Source organism: Macrobrachium rosenbergii, chromosome 10 (genome assembly GCF_040412425.1).
Source record: "Macrobrachium rosenbergii isolate ZJJX-2024 chromosome 10, ASM4041242v1, whole genome shotgun sequence".
NCBI classification, from domain to species: domain Eukaryota; kingdom Metazoa; phylum Arthropoda; class Malacostraca; order Decapoda; family Palaemonidae; genus Macrobrachium; species Macrobrachium rosenbergii.
The window spans coordinates 26,991,024-27,013,176 of NC_089750.1; the positions used below are offsets into that span (position 1 = coordinate 26,991,024).

The window sequence follows — 22,153 nt, forward strand, 5'->3', positions numbered from 1 at the left end:
ATAAAAACACCATTATTAAAAATAATTTTAATTATCCCCAAAATATAATTAAATACTATAGGTATAGCAGAACAACTGAGATATGACTAGGGATATAATTTATACTATAATAAAGGACATGAGAATAAACTATATACGACATTAATACTATAGTGGCGAGGTACTGACACTAAATAAAAGACAAAACTTATAAGGGTACCTCCTGCCTTAAAACTAAATCACAGTGAGTATAACATATCACATAGTTAAAACTAACACCGCAAGATTGTACATTATAATATTAGGAGCCAGGCTGCAGGCATGTCTGGTCCAGAGAAAATGGCAGGGCTGGAGATGGATGAGGCAGGCGGTGGGAAAGGATAGGGATTAAAATGTATTATTGTCCTATATATTAACCAGTTACTTAATTTTACCGTTATAATTTATGCATATATCATGTTTTGCTCTAGTTGAATTTTTACCCCACCGGGAATGCTTGGTGGTATAAACTAAGGCCTGCTGCGGGCCTCGGCGATATCTATTCTCAGTAAAATTACTATTATGAGTTGCACTTGATCCTAGATTGAGTCCTATCGCGTGCACTATCTCAGGCGCTCCTTGATCTAGTGTGGTTATGTTTTGCTCGTTGCTCGCACGCTTGAATGCTCAGCAGATGAGTATAAATTATTTTATCTGCTCAATACCTACATAGTTTGATCCTTTAAATTAGTAGGTTCATATACTATTCTCTTTTTAAGCCAGTTGCGTTATGAGAGCCCGGGTGCTCCTCTGCAGTACTGCACCAGCCCTATGGGCATGTCGTCTGCTCGATCCCATGCGGGCTGTGCAGTCCGGGTTGGATGGCTAAAATCGTGTAGCACCGGATGGTTGTGAGGTCTGCTTCGCTCTTCTGAGCGTGTCAGGGCAGTCGGTAAGCTTATAGTTACTGCCTTTAGTTTTCCTGGTATCCCTCCTTGTTTTTGTGTGTTATATTTATGGGCTTAATATATGATTATATGTTTCTCACCAAGAACTTCGGTTGTTAAGTCCCTCCCCTCTTCCGAGCCAACGAAACCTCCGGAATGGCGTAGGTTCTCTTGAGCCTGGGTGGCTGGGTTTGGAAGGAATGTTCCGTCGGGAAGCCGTATGTTCTGAGGCCGAACATCGGAACTGCTCTACCTAGCGCCTGGATCTCAGCGGCTGTCCCTGCAGTAGTTGCTGCTCCGTCTCGAGCAGATCCGGGTAGAAACTCAGCCTCTCCAGAATGAAAGCCTCGCCCGAGTGTCGGAGGAAGTAGCGGCCAGATCTCGACCTGGAACCGATGAATCTGGGCGGACCAGGAGGTAGGTGGGGGAGAGTAGGAGTGAGGCAGTGGGGCGGGCTCTCTTTTTTATTCTCCTTCTTCCGCTTCTTTTCAGGGTTTTCATAAGTCTTCTCTTTTTGAGAATGGTACCCAATCCACTGTCCCAAATTGAAGAAGACTTGGAAATAAGGAGCTATAAGTCACCGTCTTCCATAAAGCATCCCCCTTTCCTCCCGGTGAAGCCACGGGATGATAGTCGGCGGCTTCCACAGAGCCAAAGGCCACTGCCTCTGCTAAAAGTCTGAGGATTCGAGGCAGCTAAGGCTAGCCCTCCTGCGCCTACCTCGCTGACCGGAAGCTTTTGCAGGGATGCTCCTGCAAAATTTCTTGAGAGGTAGATGCTAAGCTGAGTCAGCTACGGAGGCTGCAGAGCCAGGGAGACCATGCTCTCCGGGTTCATGCGCTCCAGCGGAGTCATGATACATTATCCCGTTCGAGGGCGCCCCTCCGCCCTCCCTCCATTCGGCAAAGAGATCCATGGTGCCCTTCATGCTCCCGGCATGAAGATGCCCGCCCCACCATCGAGGGTCTGAGCGCGCGCCCAGACTCGAGGAGTTAGGAGTCTTTCCTCTGATCTGCTGCCCCTACCCAGGCGCCGCTGAACTAGTAGCGGAGGAAGCTTAGGTGAGATCGGATAAAGTCCCAAAGGAGACAGTAATCTTCCGAGGATGAGCAGTCCTCCTTGATGCGCTCTTGTAGTAGATGAGCCCGGAGAGCACAAAGTTGACCCCTTCAAGAGCAACTTCACAATGTTCGTTGGAGTGATAAGGTCCCAACCCCCTGCATGACTAAGGTAGCCCTCGCGACGGCCCAGGCTTGCTCGGAGGGTAAGCCGTTGCCTCAGCTCCGGGAGACTGATCCCACCTCGCTGATCTTCCCCGGAGACGATGAGTTCTGGAAAGACGCCCCGGCCACCTTTACTTCGGGTAAGCTGGACCCGGAGTGCGCATCCAACATCTTTAGTGAACAGCTTCCCAAATTGCCAGAGGCTCTCCTCAAAGCAGAGTTTGAGGCTAGGTGTCGGCTGAGCCGATCTCATAACTCACTGTGCCTGGCGGAAGCAACGCTGTAGCGCGTTCGCGGAGGAGCAGCTCTTCCAAGTCTGTGAAGTCCTATTGGCGGAATTTCAGGCGGACTTGTATGACTTTATGGTAGCACGACTGAATTGCCGCAAATTCATCTTCAACGATGCTACCATCAGACATGAGCCTAATAAGCTCATGAAAAGTTCCTTCTGGGGGGCTAACCTCTTCCCGGAAGAAGAAGTCAATAATGTCTGGCAGAAGCAGCAGGGCAAATCAGAATCTCACGCTCCGGCACAGAGTATCCCCGCCTTTAAGCGGAAGACCACCGAGTCCGGCGGCCCTCAAGGCAGACCTGGCAAATGATACAGGAAGCACAGGAGACAACACCAGCAGGCTGTTGTCCAGGCTGTACCTGTCTCAACAGTTTGCCAGCCTTCTACCTCAAAGGCCCAACCCCAGCAGTTACGTGCTGGGTGCAGCCAAAGCTCAACCTCCTCTTACCACGCTCCTTCCTCCGTAGCGTCTCTGGTGTTCCAACCCTTCTTATGAGGCCAGGGGTCGTTTCGGGGCCTTAATAGAAGCGCAAGGGGGACTAGAGCGAGAGCCTCCTTCAGAGGCAAGGCTGCCTCGCGAACCCCCTCCCGGGGAAGAGGAGGTCGCGGTAGAGGAGGCAAGCCTGCTCCCTCCCAGTGAGAACAATCAGGTAGGCGGCAGACTTTATCTGTTCAGGGACCGGTGGACCTTCAGTCCATGAGCACAGTATAATCTCCAAAAGGTTTGGGCTGGAGCTGGATCAAAAGGACCTCCACCTTTGACGAATTTCATCAACCCGTCTTCCAAAGCTCTGCGGGACTGAAATGGAATTACTCCTAAAAGAGAGCCATAAAAATAGAGACACCTGAAATTTCAAAGACTGAGCTGTTCCGTGTTCCCAGAAAACTCCAGTCAACAAAGAGTAATCCTGGATCTGTCGCGTCTCAATCTTTATATTCAATGCGACAAATTTCGCATGCTTACAATCGCACAGGTACGGACTCTACTTCCTCGTGGAGCCGTCACCACCTCTATAGATCTTTCAGGCGCATATTATCCGCGTCACGATTCAGCGCGAACTTCTCTCCTTCCTAGGTTTCAGACTGGGAAACGGGCTTACTGCGTTCGGGTCATGCCATTCGGGCTCAACATAACACCAGAATCTTTCACGAAGCTGGCGGAAGCGGTAGTACAACAGTTTACGGTCGGGGATATCGCTAGCGCATACTGGAAGCGATTGAATAATCTGGGCATCAACGTTGAGGAATGCCGGAGGATTCACGGCTATAGTGATGAGTTTCTGGAATCCTTAGGCTTTCAGATAAACAGAAGTGAAGTCGCGCCCTAACGGGCTCGATTTCCAGTGGCTGGGCATCCAGTGGGACCTAGTTTGCAACTGTCTATTCCACCAGCCAAACAAAGGAGGTAGCCAAAGCCACCAGGCAATTCCTCAAAACAGGGAAAGCCTCTACTTGAAGCATGAAAGAATCTTGGGTTCCTTCAATTATGTCGGTAACAGACCTGGCTACAAAAACAAAGCTGAAAGACATAAAGCAGAGGGTGGCGAGCGAAGGCCAATATCAAGCGCTCCCAGGGACAAAGAAGTGTCATAGATTCCTCAAGTACTAAGGAAAAGACTCGCGACCGTGGTCACAGTCAGATCTCAAAAGTCAGTTCCCCTTCAATTTCCCCCTCCAGCCTTAATCCACACAGGCGCCGTTAGCGGCTTGGGAGGATCTCACCAAAAGAAAGGTACAGAATTTTGAATACACAAATGTTCCGTCAGTTCCATACTAAACATCTTGGAAAGCGTGGCAGTATTTCTAACCCCTGAAAAAACTTCGCCCGCCAACCAGGATTTCATATCAGGCTGGTGTTGGACCCAGCCTTGGTAGTAGTACATTACCAGCCAGAGAGAGGAGTTCCAGAGTCAAGCCGGATAAACCAAGTGATAGCCATCTCACTAGCGGAGAAACCCGGCTGGCACCTGTCAACTACCATCTAGCAGGGGTTCGGAATGTTATTGCAGACTCCTGTCCAGAACAGCTCCGCTGGTGTCAGAATGGTCCCTGGACAAGGCTTCTTTTCGAATGGATCGCCGGCAGTTCAAAGGGCCTTCAGGTGGACTTGTTGCCACGAGCAATCACAAACTCCCTTGTTATGTTTGCTCCCAACCTGGACCCTCAATCATGCCACAGGTATTTGTCCTTGAGCTGGAACAATTGGCAGAAAAATTTATCTGTTTCCTTCAATAAATCTACTGATGCCAGTGTTGCACAAAGCTCAGGTCGTCGGAAGGCCAAGTGGCCTTGGTAGCTCCCAACTGGCCGAAGAGCAATTGGTTCCCTCTTCTACTGGAGCTCAAGTTACGATGTCATCAAATACCCAAACCACAGCTGACTCAAATAGTGCAAACAAGGACTGCGTCAGCTTCCTCAAAAATTCTGAATGCCCTGGCTCTATGGACTTTATGAAGTTTGCCGCTCAATGAGGGGCAGATATTGATCCTATTAATACTGTTTCTTGAGTCAGACAAAAGAGATTCTACCCTCAGACAGTATGACTCAGCAGTTAAAAAGTTGGCATCCTTTTTAAATGAATCTGAAGCCCAAACCATGACTGCCAATTTGGCAGTATCATTCTTCAGGTCACTGTTTGAAAAGGGTCTGGCCCGGCCACCATAACCACAACAAAATCAGCTTTGAAAAGGTGTTTTTGCATAACTAAGGTGATTAACAGATTCATACTTTTCATCCATTCCTAGAGCATGCGCCCGTTTGCGACCAGTGACCCGTCCTCATGCGGTTTTCTGGTTTCTTAACGATGTTCTGAGTAGCCTCAGAAATTAATAATAATCAATGTTATTTAAATCTGTTAAGAGAAGACCTTTGTTCTTAATTAGTCTAGCTTCAAGGCCAGAATTTGAGGCAATCTGCTCTCTCTAGAGTGTCAATCACGTAGATTTCCTTCCATCAGGAAGTTCTGCTTTCCCCAGATCACAGATTCTTAGCAACGAAGACCCTCAGGATAGGTGGTCCCCCTGGAAGGTTGTCCCTCTTCACAAGACCTGTCCTTGTGCTTGATCACTACCCTGAGGGCCTACTTACAAAGAACTTCTCAGTGTTTGTCTGGACCTCTTTTTATCAGGGAAAAAGGTGGAACATACTTTCTTTAAAGGCTATAGACAACAAATCTGTACTTTGTCAAGCAAGCTAACAGTTCAGTCCTAAGGTTTAGCGATATCCGGCGGTGGCTACCTCTACTAATTATTTTCACAATATGAATTTAGCTGAACTGAAAGGTGCCGGGTTGGAAATCTCCATCAGTGTTTAAACGCCACTACCTGAAATCACTAGAAGCTCTGAAGTTCCTGCAGTATGGCTGCTTGAGAGCATTATCCTCCACCTTAAATTAATCCTTAATCTATCCTTTCCCCCCCCCGCCCTCCTGCCTCATTTATTTGCCCTGCCATTTTCTCCTGGACCAGACATGCCTGCAGCCTGGCTCCTAATATTATAATGTACAATGCTACGATTATTTAGTTTTAAGTAGCCTATGTGATATGTTATACTCACTGTGATTTAGTTTTAAAGGCCGGAGTACCCTTATAAGTTTGTCTTTTATTTAGTGTCAGTACCTCGCCACTTTAGTATTAATGTTGTATATAGTTTATTCTCATGTCCTTTATTATAGTATAAATTATATCCCTAGTCATATCTCAGTTGTTCTGCTATACCTATAGTATTTAATTATATTTTGGGGATAATTAAAATTATTTTTAATAATGGTGTTTTTATACATGATCACCTAAATTTTTATCACTTTTAGACTTTCCACCAATACTTGGTATGATTCCTGTTATGATTTCACCGGCTGACAGAGGACGAGCTCAGAAAGGGATTTTGACAAAGGAAAAATCTATTTCTGAGGAGGCCCTATGTCTGACAGCCTGAATCCTAAGTTTCCCTCCTGAATAGGCATACCAAGCTTGTGGGAGTTGCTAGCCTGGAATGGTTCAGATGGCACTGGGGTCGTCGGTTGGCGGGCGGGTGAGTGTGGGCGCTGGATCGGCTCCCCATGTTCCGGGGTTTTTTGTCATTGGGATATCTTCAGAGTGCGGTCCTGTGGCAGTGACAACAATCACTCACCCTTACCTATACCGACGTCTATTTTATTATGATGATCGATCTGAGGGGTAGTAACCCCAGCATTCCTGATAGCTTTTTCTCTGGTATATTTAGCAAAAGTATTTACCTAGAAATATGTGCTGGATGGATATTTCACCAGGTGACACAGGGCCTCCCTCAGAAATAGATTTTCCTTTGTCAAAATCCCTTTACACAGCTAGAGCTAGATGTGACTCTTAAGCCAACCCTCGGAAGACCAAAAGCACCGAGAGGCAGGAGGGCGGGGGCCGGCGGATGCGGAATTAGCGAGCAAGTATTTGAACCCTGAAAGTGATCGGAGTTAAGCTCGATCCATTTTATTGAACCAGCGTAAACACTAGCCTGGCGGATGACACTAGGGCGGGGCCCAGGAGGGTGGGTGACTCAACTGGGAACCCGAACAGTCCCTCCGTGTGACAATCGGAGAGACCAACGTTCATACGTGAGAGATAACATACCACTGGCAAGACAGTATGCAGGGGGAGGGGAGGTTTGTACAAGTACTTGGAAAGTGGGACCGAGTTTTGTTTTTAACAGGATGGGGATACTCCCACACACTGATTGTAATTCCCTGGGGTCATAAACAAACGATCGACTACCTATTCGTAGGGAGACTCATGACACTCACTTAAGTACTAGGGAAGGATAGGGTAACAGCATTAATCTAAAGTTATCACCAAACTCTCACTCTCCTCCTCATGAAGGCGCAGCCTAAAACAATCGGGGAGGGAGAAGGAAGAAGGAGAGGTTGAAAGGGAGAGAAATTCCTGTAACGTAGTCCAACCAGCAACCGACCCATAGGGTAGGAGGGCAATGCTCAAGAAGATATCCCATATTGTTTGTCTTCTCTCTCTCCCCTCATCAGAGGGAGGAGGGACAGGGGTTTCAGATATTCCAGCAAACCCAAAACAAGCGTAGGCGGATGGAACAACAAACAGGAACTCCTCGACCAGCCTACCCCTCCCTCCCCTGCTCAGCGACATAGTCGTGAGAGATGGGAGCTAAGACAATGCGAAACCCTAACCTGAATGGCCTAACCCACCGATTGGAACGAGAGGGTTAGGCTAGGATCCCCATTTCTAATAAATATCATTAAATAACCAGTATACATATAAGTACCGGTAATATGAATAAATATACAAAATTAAAAGAACTTGTGCTAAGCGTATAGCCTAACTGAGCAAGGCGAACAGGAAGTAGGCAGCCATTAGACTGCACCTGGCCTGAGCTTGGATCATAATAAAGCTAAATTATTCATGACATCCAATACACCATAGGTCAGAAGCTGACAAAGATAGCACCACCCTGGAGGGAATCTACTCGAAAAGAGCCTGGTATGCGCTATGAATTAACTATAAGAACCAAAATAAGAGGAGGCCTCCGTATAAAACAACGCTAATCAAGGTACCAGGACCTGCTCGACATAGAAAAACATCTCCAAGGGAACTTCTTGAAGGGGAATTATAAAACCTGAATGAAAATGTAAGCTGACGGAAAGAAACCCTTGCAGAAACCAGCTGCAAGAGTGTACTTCAAGGTCATCATAGCTGAGGCGTCATAGCACCGGAGCATCCGATATATGACCCTGTAAATATTAATTTATGGGCCTATAAGACCCTCACAAGTAGTAAAACCCCACAAGAAGATGGTACTTAACTTAGATACTGGTGAAGTTACTTGATGCCATGATGAATATAATCCAAAATTATCCAAAAAAGGAAGCAGCACAAAAAAAGCTTTAAACACGAGCGGGTGAGTGTGGGCGCTGGATCGGCTCCCCACGTTCCGGGGGTTTTGTCATTGGGATATCTTCAGAGTGCGGTCCTGTGGCAGTGACAACAATCACTCACCCTTACCTATACCGACGTCTATTTTATTATAGATGATCGATCTGGGGGGTAGTAACCCCAGCATTCCTGATAGTTTTTTTCTCTGGTATATTTAGCAAAGTATTTACCTAGAAGTATGTGCTGGATGGATATTTCACCGGCTGACACAGGGACGAGCTCAGAAAACAAGTTATTAGACACTAGTTAGTACGAATTGTCTGTAATCCTTATATAGATAGTACTGTAGGTTCGATATTACAGGCTAACTTGATTACAAGTGTGTAGCTGTAAGATATTTTATTTACCAAATTGTCATATGTGTTGAATATCTATATTAGCTTAAACGCTCTAATGTTTAGGTTAATTTTGACACCAGTATATAGCTGTACAGGCAGTCCCCGGTTATTGGCGGGGGTTCCGTTCTGAGAGTGTGATGATAACCGAAATCGCCGCTAGCTGAAAATCGGCGATTTTTGGCACTTCTCAGGGCTTATCAATGCCAAAAAGCGCCGATTTTCGGTTATCGACGCCTCTGTTAGGTATGTATTGGTGCCAGTACCCAATTATCGGCACTGATAAGCAGAAATCGGCCATTTTCGGCGCTGAAAATTGTCGATTTTCGGTGCTAAACAAGCGCTGTAAAACCAGATCACTGTTAAGCGAGCCCGCCATTAACTGGGGACTGCCTGTATTACTTTACACTGTTAGTTCCTTAGCGAGGGCTATGTGAAATTTAATCCTGAATGTCATGTCATTCAGGCTAACTGCTTAAACTAATTTGTTTATCTAACCTAGACTACTGTTTTATATGGCTTAGGTTATTGCTTCTAGCATAATCCACATAAGGCTAAGAATAGAGGATTTCTTAGAGGGTTCTCGCTCAACCTATTCTAGGCGACTGCCTAGTCTAGTTTTATTTAAATCATACTTAAGGATATAAACTATACAGGAAAGAACCCTCTTATAATCTAGTTTGATGTTTTATCTGGCTGAGACTACCCTTTTATCTGATACTATTTAGCCACTGCTTTATTTAATCTGAACTGTTTTAGACTAACAATAGGATATTCCCTAGAAAAGGGGTTCCTATTTAATCTGGTCAGGCTACTACCTGGTGTAGGTTTATATCACCTTTAAGGATACAGGCTACATAAGGACACCTCTAATATGTAGCCTTACAAATAGACTACTGAGTCATAAAACTAGATTACCATTTTATCAAGCCTGGGATACTGTTTGTATCTAATCCTAGGCTATTTGGTCTAAACTACCGCTTAGGCCAATAATAGGAAATGTCTTAAAATGTTCTCACTTAACCTAGTATAGGGCATTGCCTAATCCAGATTATTTAGATCACTCTTAAGTGTATAGGCTATATAAAACAGAAACTTACTAATATGTAACCCCAAAGCAAGGCTATCATTTTGTCAAACCCAGATTATTGTTTTTATCTAATTCCAGGCTACCAGATCTTAAGTTATTGCTTAAGCCAGTAATAGAATATTTCTTAAAGGTTCTTACTTACTCTAATCTAGGTTACTGCCTAATCCAGGTTATTTAATTCACACTTAAGGGTATGGGTTACATAAGACAAAATTACCACAATATGTAGCCGTAAAACTAGGCTACCATTTCATTTAACCCAAATTACTGTTCCATCTAATCCTAGGCTACCTAAGCCAGTGACTGGATATTTCATAAAAGTTATCACTCAACCTAGTATAAGGTACGTACTGCCTAATCCGGATTATTTAGATCACACTTAAGTGTATAGGCTATATAAAAGGAAAATGTTACTTTTGCCCAGATTATTGCTGTTATCTAATCATAAGGTCCTTGGTCTAGGCTAGGCTACTGCTTAGGCCCATAATAAGATATTTCTTAAAAGGTTCTTACTTACCGTAATTTAGGTTACTACCTAATCCAGGTTATTTAGTTCACACTTAAGGATATGTAATCCTAGGTTATAGGCTACAGACAACATCCACTATTAATCTAGTCTAAGCGTTATTAAGGATATGTAATCTTAGGTTATAGGCTACAGACAACATCCACTATTAATCTAGTCTAAGTTTTACTAAATCTGATCTAGGCTACTGCTTAGATTATTGTAGACATCGTATAATCTAAAAGGATTTCCTATATTAATGATAAATTGTGGAACATTTCTTTTAGTTAAAACATCTAATTGAAATGACAAGTTTTTAAAACAAATTGTATTTTCACAACTTACAATATGTGATTAGGCTGCAACTTAACACCAACCATGAGCTAGCAAGTGAAAACTGGATTTTTGGCCTTCACACACAAATTAATTACCAATTCCAAAAGTTTAAAATAACAACTTTAACTTGCTTCTTTAGGAGTTTCCATAATGAATTGGAGCACTGATATAGAATTAATCTGTTTGATGTTGACCAATGAAGGTAATGTTTGGTCTCCATGCCAGTCTGTTGTCGACAATATGGCGGATTGCGCATGCTCAATAATCACTTCCTCTTCTAGCAGGTTTTGGCATTGGGAAATTGCCCCCTTATCTTCGAGTCCATTACATACTCCATCACATGTTATAGTGTTTATCATTATGACAAATTAACTGGCCACAAGACCAACTAGCAGAGAATTCTTTGATATCAGATTGGTCACCATGGAATACTGACAGACCCATGGAAAGTAACTTCTTGAGGACAAAACAACCGATTACGCTATCAAAAATAGTTCAATGGGAGTTTTAATTCTTAAACACATGGGTCGCACCCAAAGGATTTAGTTTGAAGTTAGTGGTGACAGTTGAATACTGGAGTAAAAAGCAAGTCTTGTTGAACAGGGAGATGGGAGGAGCCCTAAGGGAACAGATAAGTGAAGGCAGGAAGTAATATTGCTGGGGTTGAACATATACTTCAAAAACCCTTCAGTACTGTTCAGTGTACCATGCAAGGTACACTGTGGGCAGTACAGTAATCTTCTGTAGACTAGAATCTTATAACCTTCCTCCTTGCTGCCATGCAAGATTATTCTCTCTCTCTCTCTCTCTCTCTCTCTCTCTCTCTCTCTCTCTCTCTCTCTCTCTCTCTCTCTCTCTCTCTCTCTCTCTCTCTCTCTGATGTGAAGGCACTCTGGCTTTGAGAACATGTCCTTCTTGTTGAGGTCTGCTTTTTTTATTTAAAAAACCATTGTTTGCCAAAGAAAGAAAAATGAAGCCATTTTGCATAGTGTCATTAGAGAAAATAACAATGCCAAATCCTTACTCAATTTCCATACTTAAACTGCTTGATCATGGATGAATCTAGATGGAGAAAACTCACAATCATATTTGCTTCTTAACAGCAAGCTAACACCCCATATACCCAGTGGGCTGTTTACTATACTGTATCTTGCATGTACTTCCACACTTCATGGATATTAAGGCCCTGCCTTTCCAAAACCTCTTGTATACGATTGAAGCACTGAGGATATATGCATATATATCAAAATATGTATCATAGTGAATTAGTTGGCACTTATGTTAATTCGCCCTTGAAATTTCAGCCTATATCATGGCAGACGCAGGATATGATGTATGGCTAGGGAATGCCAGGGGGAATCTTTATTCAAGGAATCACACAAGGTTTGATCCAAATGCAAGTCACTTTTGGCAATTCAGGTAAGTGAATTCCTTTAAATTTAGTTAAGAGTTTACAGAGCTTATAATATTCAAGTTTTTTAGATCTCTTCATTGTATATGTCTATATATATTGTAGGAAAATTTTTGTTGAACTGAGGCCAAATCTTAAATGTCAGTTCTTGTGTTATGTCATTTAGAGAATTGGCATTGCCCTGTATAACATCACTCTGGTTTAAAGTGACCAGTTGTCAGTGAGCAGTTTAAACATTAGCATGTTTAAATCAGGTTTTTCCTTTTTTTTTCTTATTCACTGCTCATACCAGCTTCACAGTCAAAATGCTTCCAAGGTAATAGGAGTTTTAAACTTAAGCACTGCTGTAAAGAAAAGCACTGCTGTAAAGAAACAAAAGCCTAGGTTTCATGAGCAGATTCTAAAATTTGAAGAAAAAACAGGTTTTGACATAGGAAAAACTTATTTTTGATAGTTGCTGTTGAGTCCTCAAGGAGTTACCTTCCATGGTCTACCAGAGCTCCATGGTGACCAAACTAATATCAAAGAATTCTCTTCTAGCTTGTCTTTTTGGCCAGGTATTGTGTCGTAATGATTAACATTATAACATGTGATGGCGTATATAATAGACTCAGTTTTTCCAATATCAAAGAACCTGCAAGAAAGAGAAGTGACTATTGCGCATGCGCGTCTGCTCTCTTGTTTACAACTGGGCCATTAAAGACCAAGGAGCCATTAGTCTCTGTTGGTCAATGCAGGATGATCCCTTGCCCAAATCCCATGCCTTTTCGTCAGGAAAATGGGAGGGTTTTGAGGACTCAACAGCGACTACCAAAAATAGGTTTTTCCTATGTCAAAACCTGTTTTTGATAACTTAGTCGCTTGGTCGTCTTAAGGAGGTTTACAAAGAAATTGACAGGTGACGAAAAAGGCTTAAGCTCTCAATTTTTAATCCCAAAACCCAAAGGAAAAAACATTTTTGGTCCGAGGTCAAGCCACACGTTTCAAGCCCCATTCTTTATTCCAAATACTCTTCTGGTTTTGGTTCCAAGGAACAAGAAACTAAACACAAACTTACGTTTTAGGATGTAGTTCTACAGTGGCTTACCTAAGCATGTTGGGTCTGGTTGCAGTACTCTTGCCCTTCTCCCAGCAATAGTTAGCATACTGTACTCACCATCAATAAGACCCTTGGTTTTCTTCTGTAGCACCTAGGGATTAGGACTAACCTTGCCACCTACTGATACACAGTGTAATCGAATTTGTTCGAGCACGTGGCAATAATTTAACTGATGACCACCCTGTACATTGGGAGACTTCTTCAAAAGAGACGTTTCTGAAGAAGGCCAACAGTGTACTTACTTTCCTAATATCATGTGACCTAGGAAAGGAGTGTGAATTTGCCTTTTTAATGAGAGCCACTACAATCATTCTCAGCCCTTGTAGGGAGTGTGGATAGTTTTTACTAGGGTGTAGGAAAATAGGTCCCTCTGGGATGTTTGCCGAGACTTCTAGGTAAACCGTAAGTGCTTGAACTGGGCATAATGTCATTTCTGCTAAATTGAGTTTTTCTATAAGAATAGATTTCCTTTTTAAAGGATCCTCATTCTTGGCCAGGAATGATGGGCCAAGGGATAATAATAATTGATGGTTAGCTGTTTGTGTGATGCATCATCGCCGTCTAAGAGAGCCCAGTTCAGTAGTATGAGCTCCTGATGCTAATGCAATCAAGAAGATTGCATTTTGTAGCATGTACGTTGTGGCTGAAGTGAGGGATTGATAGAAGTATGAGCACCTTGTTCAGGGACCAAGTTGTTGGAAGCCTTGTGAGAGCGGGCTTTTGTAGAAAAACAGACTGCAGAAGGGAAGTGACAACTTCTATGCTCGAGTCAATCCCAAATCCATCAAGCAAGGGTTCCATTAATGCAGCCTTGTATGCCATGATTTTTGTAATAGCAAGACTTTTGTCTTCAAAAGGTATACAGTATAAGAAAAATGAAGTGTTTTTATAGAAATTTCAACTGGGCTCTCAGTATGGATATAATCTAACCATATCTTCCTTACGGACTGATATTGCCTGATAGGTGATGTCCATAATATTTGCACTAGGTACCTAGCAATGTTGGGTGAGTAATTTTCACGACAGATATTTAAAAAATCCACACTGAAGGTCTCGGCTCAGAAAAGAGGATGCGTAAACGACTTTCCCTCCTACTGTATGGGATAGAACAGCGGACAATAGTGGATTTGATCTTTTTGTCCGCTGTTGGAGTAATAGGAACCAATGCCTGTTTGGCCAGTTTGGGGCTATTAAGTAAGCTGTTCCTTTGAAGGTTAGAAGTTTGCTCAAAACCTGAGACAGTGGAGAAAAAAGATCGTCCTCCCCTTGTTCCAGTCTTTAGGAAGGCATCTCTTCCTGTTGCTTGACTGTCCAGGTTCAGAGATACATATATTAGGAGTTTGTGATTCTTGTATGTGGTGAACAGGTCCACTTCCGGTTGTGGCAGCATGTTAGCTATTGTTTGAAAAGAGTGGTTGTCCAACATCCACTCTGTTGAGGCTGTCATTTTCATTGATAGAGAGTCTGCTATTACAATGAGACCCCCTGTGAGGTGAATTGCAGACAGGTGCCACTTCCTTGCATGTGCCATCCGAAGGACGGCTAGCATTATCATATTGAGAGGAAGTGAACATGATCCCGACCTCTCAATGCAGGACATTGTAGTCATGTTGTCTGTCTTTTCTGGAGGTTTGAATTTTTTGAGAGACAAAAAGACAGCCACCAGCTCCAGTAAATTGATATAAGAATTCCTCAAAGTAGCTGACCACCTCCCTGCCACCTGATGATCCTCCCAATGTCCTCCCAACCTGTCAACGAGGCATCTGTGTGTATTGTCACTCGTACAGACAGAGGGTTAGGGTGACCTGTTTTGCCAGAGATTCCTTATGGATCAAAGGCCGAAGTATCTCCCCAACTTTTTTAATCTTTTGACGAGGTCGGTCTTGCATCTTTTTTCTTGCGTGCGACAGCCAGAATTTGTTCACATTTTTAGTTGCAATCTAAGTATTGGATTTATTACTGATGTGAACTGCATCAGGCCCTCATACGTTCTAATTACCATTTGGAAACTCTGGGCTGTGCAAGGAACCTTTTGAGGACTTGCCTTATTCTGTTTTGAATATGATGGGAGAGACATCTGGCCGTGAAGAGTATCCCAACACAGTCCCAGCCACTGAAAGTGTCTGCTGGCCGTGAGGCAGGATTTTTTCCAATTTCTTATAAAACCTTTTGACTGTAGAGTATTGACTAGTGCTTTTAGGTTTTTCAAGCACTCTTTTCTTTTGGGTCCCCAGATCAACCAGTTGTCTAGGTAGGCTATTAGTTGTATTCCATTTTTTTTGAGTTCTCGAGCGAATACCATTGCTAATTTTGTAAAATATTCTTTAGGCAGTGTTTAGCCCAAAGGGCATGACTTTGAATCTATGCGTATCTTTCCATATCCGGAACCTTAGGAAGGGGCAGAGGGGAACGGTGATGGGGACGTGCCAGTATGCATCTTTCAGATATATAGAAACTGTCCGAGTACCTTGTGGAATGATTCAACGTATTTGGGCAACGGTAGTTATCCAAAACTTTTGGCCCCCAATGTGCTTGTTCAATGTTGATTGGTTGAGGATCACTCTTCTTTCAGAGGAATCCTTTTTGAGGACACTGAAGAGACATACTTGGTAGCGAATATACGCATGTTTCTGTATGGGCCCCATTAACAGGGCCTTTCTACAAAAAAAAAAAATAATGTTGTCCTCCCAAAGGGAAAAACTTCCATTGTCTATGATGTCGTCGAAGCTGACTCCCAACCATACAACTCCTATTGGTATCTGCCTCTTCCTCTGCCTTTGCCTTTGATAGACATTCCAGGTGTTGCTTTTCCTTTTTCCACCTATAAGATGGTTTTTGGACCTTGTGAAAATGGATGTCCTTGCAGTTGTTGTTGTTGTTGTTGTCCCTTTGTAGGGAATTGTCCCTTCTGACCACCTACCTGTTTTTTGAGGAAAACTTTTGGGGGTGACTGAAGGCTTATATGATTTTTGAACAAAGTGAGCCTTTTTTTGGGTTGGGTAAAGGGAAATTTTGTATTCTTTGTTTCCTGAATTCTCCTTTCACCAGAAGAGCATACACTGTACAGTTCTGTTGGCAGGCATGCTCGTTGAGTTGAGCCAAAACAGACCCCTCAAACAGGTCCCACAGAAGGGACAAGAATGTAAAAATTCAGTGACATTGGAGAGTGATTTGATGGAGCCCTCCAATGCTTCCATTCGCGCTTTTATGCGCCATTCTAGGAAGTCACAGATTGCTTCCCATCGGGTTCTCATAAGACTTTTGGCCTCAACAGCAAAAATTATCATGGAATCTTTGGAAGCATTTTGGTGGCAACATCCAGCAAGGTGGTAGTTGTTATAATACTAAGGAGTAGAGGCCTAGCATAAAATTCTGATGAGGCTGTCCCCTCTGAGAGTCTTCTCATAGGGGTCCCAAATGCTGTGTAGCTATATCTAAAGGGAGCTTTTTCCTTTCGAAAGGGAGTTGTAGCATTGCCCATTCCTTGGTGGAATTTCCCTAAACTGGGATGACTGTGGCACATGGTTTTAATTCTGCCATTGTCTCTTGTTTTTAGTCACTACAAATTCTGAAAATCTGTCATTACATGATTAATGATTTTGAAAGTGAAGGGACAGAAGGCTGGGGCTATTTGGTGAGCAACTCGGGTCTTATTCAAAATGGAAATAGAGATCCATTTTTCATTGACCTGGTAAAGGGTGATTTGCCTATACCTTGGTGGAATTTCCTGAAACTGGTATGACTGTGGCAGATAGTTTTAATTCTGCCATTGTCTTTTGTTTTTGGCCACTACAGATTCTGAAAATCTGTCTTCACATGATTAATAATTTTGAAAGTGAAGGTACAGAAAGCTGGGGCTACTTGGTGAGCAACTTGGGTCTTATTTAAAATGGAAGTAGAGATCCATTTTTCGTTGACCTGGTATAGCTTTTAATTCTATAGACACAGGTAAGAAAACTGTTTGTTGGGGTTTCACCATTTCTCCATGTCTGGTGAAGATGGTACCAGGTGCCATTTTGTATTAGGGAATGCTGCCCTGTTTCTAAATTCTGATGTACAACTTTGATCATAGTTTTCTCTCTTAATTACATACTTACCATCGGGAGAGAAAATGCACATTGAGGCATATCGTCAAGGATTATGAGTGTCATCAGGGTGAGTATTGGAGCTCCTATTATGTTTTTGATCTGAAGTTCTGAATTCCAAACTGACCATTGTCTTGTTTCCAGTCGGAATTTTAACATTAGACCTTGTTAGGGCAGCATTTGTATCCACACTCAGGATGTAGTACTTTACATTTTAGGGTGTACGTGACCGACTTACTTTCCTTTTCAGAATCATGAAGCTACTTTCCTTTTCAGAATCATGCTTCATGTCCCTTATATATTACCATTCTGTGGCAAGGGTATTATTAATGGTACTCAATTTCCTTACAGAATTGATCAGATGCCGCAAACTGTGTATCCCTTTTTGGGGGAGCTTGCCCAGTCTAACTGAGCTTCAGCAACTGAACTGTAACTGCCTATTACTATACCCCTCGGAAAATGTAGTCATTTCAGTCGGAGTTAGGTGGTTCCTAGTACAGGCAGCCCCCGGTTATCGGCGATCCGGTTTTTTGGCGCTTGTCTAACTATGAAAATCGGTGATCTTCAGCACTGATATGCACCGATTTCTGGTTATCGGTGCCGATAATCGTGTACTGATGCCGATAAATACCTAACAGAGGTGCCGATAACCGAAAATCAACGATTTTCGGTTATCAGCGATTTTCGCTTATTGTCGCGCTGTTGGAACAGAACCCCTGCTGATAACCAGGGACTGCCTGTATCCCTTTTGGGGGAAAGATCCTATTCAGCAACAATAGCTGCATGAGGAATAGAATTCCTTCTGGAAGGTTTCTCCCATGGCTAGCTGAAATTTGTGTCCTGAGCCTCCTGGGTTCAGCAGGTCCATGTCAGTGGCAATGTCCACTTCATATTGGCAATGTCCACTTCATATTCTTCAGTAAGAATACCAACCCCATGTGAAGATTCCTCTACTTCCTCCTTGGGGTTAACCTGGATTAAAGTTAAGTATACCTTAGTTTTACCAGACCACTGAGCTGAATAACAGCTCTCCTAGGGCTGGCCGAGAAGGATTAGACTTATTTTGCGTGGCTAAGTTTAGTTAACTTAATCAACGGGACCTACAGCTTATTGTGGACTCAGGAACCACATTATAGCAAGAAATGAATTTTCCTCTAACTCTTCATCAGCCGGCCGGGGGAATTGAACTCCGGCCCATCGAGTGACAGTCCGCAGCTCTACCGGCTCCCCCAACGAAGAGCTTGGTTAACCTGGGTGATACTAGGGACTAATGTTACTGGGTTTTGGCCCAAACATGGATTTTGTTCTGAGAAAGGGTTAAATATCTGCTGCCGGAGTTCTGCCAGAAAGATATAATCTCCCCCTTCCTCACCCCTACTGAACCCTAGGACCCATTGAGACAGCTTAAAACGAGCTGTTTCATCCTTAAAACTTGCTGCCAGGAGCATACTACAAATCTCACCCATCTCTGGCAACCAAGCAAATTTTCCTTGCTTTTAACTAGGACTATGCTCATGACAGGTGGCATGGACTGTACCCACTGGCAAAAAGTGAACCGAGCAGTTTGCTATGGAACACTTAAACTGAGGATCCTGACTAATGGTGGTCCTGTAGTGATATGAAACAAGTTATTAGAAGCTAGTTAGTATTAATTGTTTTTAAATGAGGGACACTTCTGTAGTTCCTCTAAGATTTAGGTTAGTTTTTATACCTCTGTATGGCTGTATTACTTATATACTGTTAGCCCTTTTGCAGTGGTTATGTGAAATTTTTTGTTCTAATTATCATGCCATTCAGACTAACTGCTATGAATTAATTTGTGTAACTAACCCAAGCTACTGTTTTATATAATATAGGTTAATGCTTCTAGTATAATCTACATTAAGCTAAGAGTAGCGGATTTCTTATAAGGTTCTCGCTGAACCTATTCAAGGCCACTGCCTATTCTAGACTTATTTAAAACTTAAGGATATAAGTTATGCAGAAAATAATCCTCTTATAATCTCGTTTTCTGTTTTATGAGGCCGAGACTATCCTTTTATCTGATATTCTGCCATCACTGTTTTAGGCTAATAGTCGGATATTCCTTAAAAGGGGTTCCTACTTAATCTGGTTAGGCTACTGCCTGTCCTAGGTTTATATCACCTTTACGGATATAGGGTACATAAGACCCTGCTAGTGTGTAGTCCTACAGATATGCTACCAAGTCGTAAAAAACTAGGTTATTGTATTGAGCCTAGGATACTGTTTATATATAATCTTAGGCTTATTTGTTCTTTCTTAGCCTAGTGCAGGGTATTGCCTAATCCAGATTATTATAGATCACTCTTAAATGTATAGGCTATATAAAAACAGAAACTTACTAATATGTAACCTTATAGTTAGTCTACTAATTTTTGTCTAACCCAGGTTGTTTATGTCCAATCCTAGGCTATTCGGTCTGCTATATAAAACAGTAACTCACTAATGTGTAACCTTATAGCCAGACTATAACTTACTCTGATCTAGGCTACTGCCAAATCAGGATTATTTAATTCACCATTAAGGGTATGGGTTACATAAAACACAATTACCTTAGTATGTAGCCTTAAGGCTAGGTCACCATCTCATCCAGCACAGATTACTATTTCATCTAGCCCACATGGTCTAGGCTAACAGTTTAGTCCAAAAATGGGATGTTTCATAAAAAGTTATAACTTAACTTAATATTAGGTAATGCCTAGCCCTGGATTATTTAGATCAAGCTCAAGTGCACAGGGCTATATAAAAGGAAAAAATTATACTAATATGTAGCCTTATTGTTAGGCTGTTGATTTATTTTGCCCAGATATTGTTATTATCTGATCCTAGGGTCTTTGGTCTAAACTAGGCCACTTAAGGATATGTAATCCTAGGACATAGGCTACAGACAACATCCACTGTTAATCTACTCTAAATTATTCTCACTTACTGCCTAGATTATTGTTGACATTGTATAATCTGAAAGGATTTTCTATATTAATGAAAAGTTATGGAACATTTCTCTTATTTAAAACATTTAGGTAGAATTTAAAGCAATTTTTGCTTTATGAAACTAGCAATCAACAAGCCAGGTTCCGATTTTCACACACAAATTATCAATTCCAAAAGTTTAAAACTAAAACTTTCAAGTGGAACTTAATATTAAGCACTCATCGTGCTGTTTTGGATGTTTCCAGGATCCTCGATAATGAAATCAGAGAAAAAAGTCTAATTGTTTCGGAGCACTGATAACGACATAATCCGTTCGCTTAGACCAACAGAGAGTAATGGCTCCTTGGTCTTTAACGGCCCAGTTTTAAACAAGAGAGCAGACTCGCATGTGCAGTAGTCACTTCTCTTTCTTGCAGGTTCTTCGATGTTGAAAAAACTGGGTCCAGCTTCGCTGAAGATAAGGGAAAGTGCCCTCTTATTATTGAGTCCATTATATACCCCATCACGTGTTATAATGTTAATCATTACAACACAATACCTGGCCAAAAAAGACCAACTAGAAGAGAAGTCTTTGATATTAGTTTGGTCACCATGGAACTCTGGTAGACCATGGAAGGTAACTCCTTGAGGACGAAACAAGCACCTACGCTATCAAAATATTATTTTAGATTTTATAAAAATGTCAAATGGAAAAGGTCATGAAATTACATGTCATGATGAAAGATGTTCTAAGATCATGAGGCTAAAGTAAAATGTACAGGCTTAATCTTTGACACTTTGAAGCATATATAAAAATGCCTTAAATGTATTGAAAAAATTATCTCAGTTTGAGTCACAGACATATCAACATTGATGGTATCATGTAAGGCAGCTGTTTTACCAGTACGTAGTAAATACAGTATAAGAGTTAACAAAATGTATCTTCTACAGACTTTCTTCAAACAGATCTGTATAGATCGAAAGTTGTGAGTCAACCTTATTCCTGCATTGTGACCATTGCTATAAAGATGTAAGCAAGTGACCCCCCTAACAGAAGAATTACATGATCAGATGGATTTTTTTATACAGTTGACTTACTGAGATTAGTATAAACCTAAGTGTAACCATTCCTCAAGTAATAGCACTTCTTCCTTGTAAAGTGATGCATGGAATATAAACATTTTTACCTCATTTATGTTGTAAAAAATTTCATTCACAATATTTATCAGATCTTCATAATCCATTTACGGAAGAAGAAATATGACAAAAAGATACATATTGTCATATATTCTTGGCGAGTTTAATCTCCCACCAGATTGGGATTTACTGCAGAACCTTTAGGCAGAAAAACTAAGTTTTCAAGTTTTCAGTATCAGATACGACCTGCTAAGATCATTAGACAAACACTTTCCCTTTAGCTGATTTTCAGTAATGCTAGGGGTGCCATAGAAGTACTTGGAAATTACTGCACAGATTTTCCTTGTATGACAGGTAAATATGCTTTCCACAATTTACATGACATTGGTATTATTATTGAGCTGTGCTGAATCCCTGTTCATGTAAGCATTTAAGGATAAAGCAGCAAAGTCTGCAGCTGTTATGAGCTTAAATGTGAAAATTCCCATATATGATGGTGACCTCACTGAAATTATTAAAACAAATAAACAGCATGATTTGTGAAATGATAAGGATAATGACAAGATTTTAGGAAATTAAGACCTCTTTGATAGCGTAGCCACTGTTCATCCTCAAAGGAGTTACTCTCATGGTCCCTAGAAGGGCAAGGGGCTCTGTAATATAGACCAACCAATTTCAAAGAATTCTCTTCTAGTTGATCTTGGCCAGTATGTATAGTGCACTTTGACACTGATAGAGTACAGGACTCAAAACAAGAGGGCTCTTTCTCTTGTCTACAGCAGCTGCCTAGGTTCAATTCCTATTCTTAACCTGCAGATGTGGCAATAGCTCTTGGCATGCAGATCATTATTGTGTCAACCACACACCATGC

The 22,153-nt window shown here is 42.0% G+C and overlaps 1 protein-coding gene across 6 annotated transcripts in view; it reads left to right on the forward strand.

Moving 5' to 3' along the window:
* The window catches only part of LOC136842568 (gastric triacylglycerol lipase-like), a 141,450-nt gene that overhangs the window by 16,403 nt on the left and 102,894 nt on the right, over positions 1–22,153 (forward strand). For all 6 annotated transcript variants that reach the window (XM_067110061.1, XM_067110056.1, XM_067110057.1 and 3 more), the window contains one exon: positions 11,924–12,038. In XM_067110061.1, coding sequence (XP_066966162.1) covers positions 11,924–12,038 — 115 coding nt within the window. The remainder of the gene's footprint in view (positions 1–11,923; positions 12,039–22,153) is intronic.